Here is a 5957-nt window from a genome sequence, read left to right on the forward strand (position 1 = left end):
TCCCCTTATGATGGTCTTTCTGGTCTGCCATCACCACTGTGCAGGAGGTCAGCTGTTACCTAAATTACAGGTAGGTTTGCAGGTGGCTACTGGTAAAAGAGGCAAGAAACAGGTCTACAGCCTGACTTTATTGCTTGTGCCTCAAAACACAAACACTTATCTCCATCCAGATAGCTACCTGTGACACACAACATAATTTCTTACCTATACCAGCTGGGGAGACTCAGGCAGGGGAGCAGGGTGGTAGGCAGACTGGCAACAGGTCTTCTTGAATTTACTGGGTTGAAATTTCCCTCCAGCCTATACCTTAAATTTATAGAGGTTCATCTTAATATTCTACTAATGTTCTCTGATAGGTTTTATTTAAAATTCTTTGTTTCACTGAAACCTTTGGAATAGGACTGAGACAGTTTTCTTGTGGACATGAAAGATGTCTATTAGTTGCAATTTAGTTGGGATGTGCCTGTGAAGATTACATTTCTGGAAGGAAGGATTCCTTATCTCCTTCCTTCACCATTATGAAATATTACTTACCATCATCTGTTTTTTCTCTTCTCCAAAATTTACCGTCTTCTGTAAACAAGGCTGCTTTGTTTTTACAACTTAAGAATCTTAACTAAAATAGCTCTATTATGGCAAAACAGCAGCTAAGACGTGGTTACATCAACTACTATAAGCTAAGCTATCATATAGGATATTTGGGTTATTTAATGCATGGTCTTCCTTTATAATGTTCCTTTAAGGCCTTGTGCTCGGTTTCATCACTTGTTTTAGCTGGATATGTTGATTGCATTCTTTACTTTGCTGATCAAGCTGATTGTCACATCTGCAAATGTTCACTCCACTGTCACTCAGAAACAGGTTTTGGAGCCTTCTGCTTACCCACACTTCTGCAGTTTGGCCTCAGCCCCTTCAACTTGGCAACAGACCCCTGTGTCTGGGCCTTCCTACACATAATTACACGGAAAAGGAGGTCTGAGACCGCATCCTAAATTTATCTCTAAGGTGGTCTCCGAGTTCAAACAAAGCCACACTCAGTACAATGAAAGAGAGACTATATACCAGCAATTCTTACCACAGTGCTACACGGTGTTAGCATTGTTAGGTTTTCAAGCATGATTCAAGATAAACCCACAGGTTTCAAATAGAAATTTATAGTTCTGGCCTTTCTAAGTTATTTGCAGTAGAAAAACTGCTCTATTATTTTTATGTAGGCAAAAAAAGAACGAAAACTAAGAACTGGCATTTTCCAAGGAGTGCCTTGAGTTTATCCAAATGTGCCTCCAAACTAAAAAGGTTGAGAATGACTGCTATATATTGTGGACGTTCTCAGAGTTTTCCTCCATTATGTAGGGAAGACCAAATGCTTTAGCCTCTGTCATGTCCTTTTTCAGTCTGGCCCCTGATCACTTAGCTATATCTTGCTGAGAAGACAAGCTGAGCCATCATAGGAACTCTTAAGTGGATAAATTGATGCATCTCCTCCTGTTATTAACAAATTTTTCCCTCAAAATATAAAGGTACACTAAATTGGTTGCATGCAGTGTCTTTCGCCTGCTTCGGAAATGTGTCCATATTTGATACCAGTAAAGCGACTACATGGCATACTGACTTTGTTTACATTACTCCTTGACGTGGTCACCCGATGTGATGTCAAGCTGAGAACAGCACATCCGGCTCACTCTGATTAATGGAACTGACAACTCATACTCACTCAGAGGGGACATAGTGGGATCTACACTGATACCAACTCAAGTAGAAAGAGAAATTAGTTGCCCTACAATAAATATGGTTTTTCTAGGTGCTGCACTCCATGTGCATCCCATGACCCCTGATTCTTGCAGTTCTCAGCAACATGGATTTCAAGTTAAAAGGAAACCAAGGGAGATTTGTGGCTTCCCTGACCTTTAGGCCTTATACTTATGGAGTCACAAGGGGCATGTATAGCTCTGATGGACACTGCCATTCAGAAGACTCTAATCTCACATGAATGATGCACATGTACACCTACATTGAGATCCTCACAGACAGCATGTCCTCCAACATCCACAGTTGCTATAGAGTAAGTAACTGTTTGTTTTTGTAGTTAACCCAAACTAAGGCACTCTTAAACAGTGTTCAGACTTTCACCAAAATAACTACAAGTTTGATAATAACTACAGGTTTGAACCAAAATTGATATAGTTATTTTATTTCCAGTTTGTAGATATACTGCCCCATTCATTATGTAATCACTTATACTTGTACAAAGTATGGATAAAACACTGCAGGATCAGCATAATAGCATTTTACAGCAGGGGTGTCAAAACCATCTGGTCTTGTGGGCCAAATGAGTGGCATGGGGCTGGTTCATGGGCTGAATGAGGTTCATGGAACTCCATCCAGATGCGTGATCCAGCACATGTGGAACCCACTTGTCCTAGATGCCAGCTCAACCATGTGCCGTGGGCAGTACAACTTGGGACCAAGATGCTGTCTATACCCAGTGGGTGCCATGGGTTATGCAGCCCAGAACTGGGACTGGCCCCATCGCCATGGGCAGTGCAGCCTGGAGCCCAGTTCCAGCAAGCAGCACAGGTGGCTAGGACCAGTCTGACACAGGTAGTGGGTCAACAGGGCAGCACCGGGGGCTTTGTGGGCTGGCTACAGGTCATGGGCCATATATTTGATATCCCTGTTTTACAGGATACTTTGCACTAATTTTGCATAAGTAAGCAAGGGGCAGGTCTGTGGAGAAGCAGGCCCTATGCGTGTAATTATTTCAGTTTGTAATATGACCGGAGGCATATATCGGAGTCTGAAGGCACCTCTGACAGTAATACAGTGCACACAATCTGTCAAAAAATCCCCAGCAGGCTGCCAAGGTTTGTGCAAACACAGTAATGCTGAGATTTCTGACTTCGACACGTTATGGATTTATATGTTAACTTCAAGCTTGGCCTCCTTCTGATGTGGTAAAAAATAATTGTGAGAATTCAAACATGTTTGAAAGCTTTCATTATGAAAGGCATTTTTAATGAATACTTTGAATTGTAAACTTGTACTTCCTGTATAGACATTCAAATCTTTCTTTCAAGGCAGAAGGCAGTTCAGACTAACAAGGCTAATTGCATCTTTCTTTGAAAAGGCTAATTACCTCTCTTTTTTTTTAAGAGCAGTGGACTTTTTAGAGAACTTGTGAGAGAGGCAATCTGTATAGAAGTTGTTCTGTTAGTGGGCCAGATTTTCAGGAGTGCTGAGGGTTCACATATCCATTAACTTCAAGTGGAATTATGGGTGTTTGGTACTTCTGAAAATCAGATCCAATATGTTTTTCCTTAGTATTTGCCAGCTTTTATTCCTTATCATTTAGGGTATTTGCTGAACACACCCTTTTATTTTTTTTATTCTTAAAAGTTCTACTTTTAATTCATTACTTGTACTTCTGTTTTTCGTGAAGATCATTACTCTGGCACTAATTAAACCTAATCATACCTAGAAATTTTATCATTAAATTTTCCTTCTGTTAGCTCAGCCTGCATCCTAGATGTAATATCAGAAACCATTTAGTTTAAAAACAATTCTATTTATATAGCATTTTCCATTTCACTTTCATCCATCACTAAAGAAATGCATACGAAAATAAGACCTTTGCTTTTTAAGAGTCCACTTATTCCCTCAGTGCTTATTCCTCTTCTAATATCCTTCCTTCCTTCTCTCCCTCCCTTCTCAAAGATGTCCATGAAGGATCAGCAATGTAACTGAAACTTTCCACGGCTTTATTTTGTATGGGCAGTCTTTTCCTTCACTTCTCATTCTAATTTAGAAAAATGCCTGCTTTTATTCCAGGTTTCAGTGCTTGCCAGTATGGACAACTGAAAGGTTTGAAGCTGGATTGTGAAACACCAATGCCTGTATCTATGAATTCATTGTTTTTAAGTTGCTATACTCCTGACCTGAGTTTTATGTTCTTTTCTGTGACTCCAGGTCTCTGAAATTGATCCAGAAAAATTTTCAAGTAGAATAGAGTGCGAAAGTCCCAGCAATGACCTCAGTAGATTCCGAGGCTTTGTGTAAGTAGGGGTGGGAGCTGTTTAAGCTGGACCGTTCATTGTGGCAAATTGTTATTGTTCATTTTTTGAAGGCTTTTTATGTTTATCTTAAAGATCACTTGTATTTACATCCCTTTGTCCAAATACATTTGCATCATAGGTTTTCTAGAGGTGGCCAAGCAGACATGGAACACTAGGAATGCTTCCTGCACAAACAGCTTCTGAATGGGGAAGCTCCTTGGCTAGTGTTTATTATAATAAGGTTTTCAAGAACTTCATTCATGCCATAATTCATTCTGGCACCTCATGTCTTCAAAATGGTTTTTATATCTCTGTTTAAAGATCTGTGATATCTGTACAATAGCTCTTTCCCTAATATTTGTTCAAAATCATTATCTGATTGGGGAAGCTTCATTGTGTAATGCTGAAAAGCCCAGAACTGAGAACAAAGAAATCTGATTTGTTCCTGATTCTGCCAGAGGACTTCTGTGTTACCCTGGGCAAGTTAATCACTTTTGTAAAGGGCACAAGGATTTTTTTGTAAAAAGTACCATATAAGATACAAAAAAAAGAATGCAGCCTATTTGCATTTTAATATTAGAACACTACATTCCTACAGCGGCCCTCCTTACCAGCCTTTTTCACAGCATGGACAGTTAAATTTATAAATAGAAGAAAAGAAGTTATAAAAGATCAATCTAAAAATGCGCATAGATTTCCTCTAGACCTATCTCTGTTATAGTTAAACTGTCAGAGGAGCATGCTTATGAAACACTTAAGATTTTACTGTCTAGTATTGACAGGTCTTAATGGTGCATCAGTCATATCCTTTTTGTGTATGCCTGCCTTGGAAAGGGTGGGGCTGTAGAATGTTTTAGGGGCATAGCTAATGTATCATTCAGTAATATCTACATACAAGGTGAAATCATGTTTTAAGAGACTCGGAAGGTGACATGATGTAAGTGGGTTGCCTAGCCTGTTGACTTCTGCAGGTGGGTTTTGCTCCCAGAGGAGCTCCTCAACCAGTCCTCTGAAATAAAACACAGTCTTTAAAGTTCCAAACAAGCAACAAATAAATAAAACAGAACCCTTCTTCCCTGTCCCAGACACTAGGAGAGGAATTCTTTGGCTCTGGCCCTAGTACAACAGCCTGGCCCCTGTATTCAACAAGCTCTTCAGCCTGCTTCCTTTTTTCTTGCAGACTGTTCCCTCACAGTTTGCCTCCTCTCAGCTCTCTCCTCTGGGCTTTTAAGCTCTCAGTGGGATTCTCATCATCAGAAGGTCCCACAGCTGAAAGCCCCTACCAGGGTTGGCTGTCCCTTCTTATACACAGTTATAGAGTCTCAGAGCATTTTTTATCGTGGCATAGATTGACCTGAAATCCTTCATTTGTGAGCTAAAATGAGCTGGGTTGAAGCATCTGATGTCATTTTGAACATTTACCCTATTTGGTTTCAATATTTCAGTAATATTAAATATATTCTTGAAATAATATATTTCAACATGAAATTTCAGCATTTGTGAAGAATGCCTGAAAGGACAGCTTTCCAGAAGTGATCAGCACGTCAAGTGCTGAGTTGTTCTGAACATCTGGTGCCCACAGACATGCCCAGAGGCTGCTCTGACGTACTGTAATTACAGCATACCAGAGCAGACTCAAGTAATTGTGCTGCTGCTGTGTGCTAATTAGCACACTAGCCATCCTCCGAACCTCGTGTATCAGAGTCCTTGTGCTTCACAATGGTGGTGGGGGCGCTTTAACAAAAACTCATTGAATAAGCTTTAGTTAAAGCAACCCCCACCACCATTTTGAAGCACGGGGACACTGATACATGCGATGCTGCACGTGCTGTAATTAGAGTGGCTCTTGGAGCTGCTTGAATTAAATCGTCGTGTCCCGTTCCCCCCCCCCCCCCCCCCCCCCCC

At 40.6% G+C, this 5957-nt stretch overlaps 1 protein-coding gene across 1 annotated transcript in view; it reads left to right on the forward strand.

Annotated features, from left to right (window-relative positions):
* The window catches only part of ATP10D (ATPase phospholipid transporting 10D (putative)), a 63822-nt gene that overhangs the window by 18252 nt on the left and 39613 nt on the right, over positions 1–5957 (forward strand). The window contains exon 4 of the mRNA XM_019526407.1: positions 3967–4052. Within this exon, the coding sequence (XP_019381952.1) occupies positions 3967–4052 (86 nt within the window). The remainder of the gene's footprint in view (positions 1–3966; positions 4053–5957) is intronic.

This window comes from Gavialis gangeticus, unplaced genomic scaffold (assembly GCF_001723915.1).
Source record: "Gavialis gangeticus isolate Ggan-Ray unplaced genomic scaffold, GavGan_comp1, whole genome shotgun sequence".
Classification (NCBI taxonomy): Eukaryota; Metazoa; Chordata; order Crocodylia; family Gavialidae; genus Gavialis; species Gavialis gangeticus.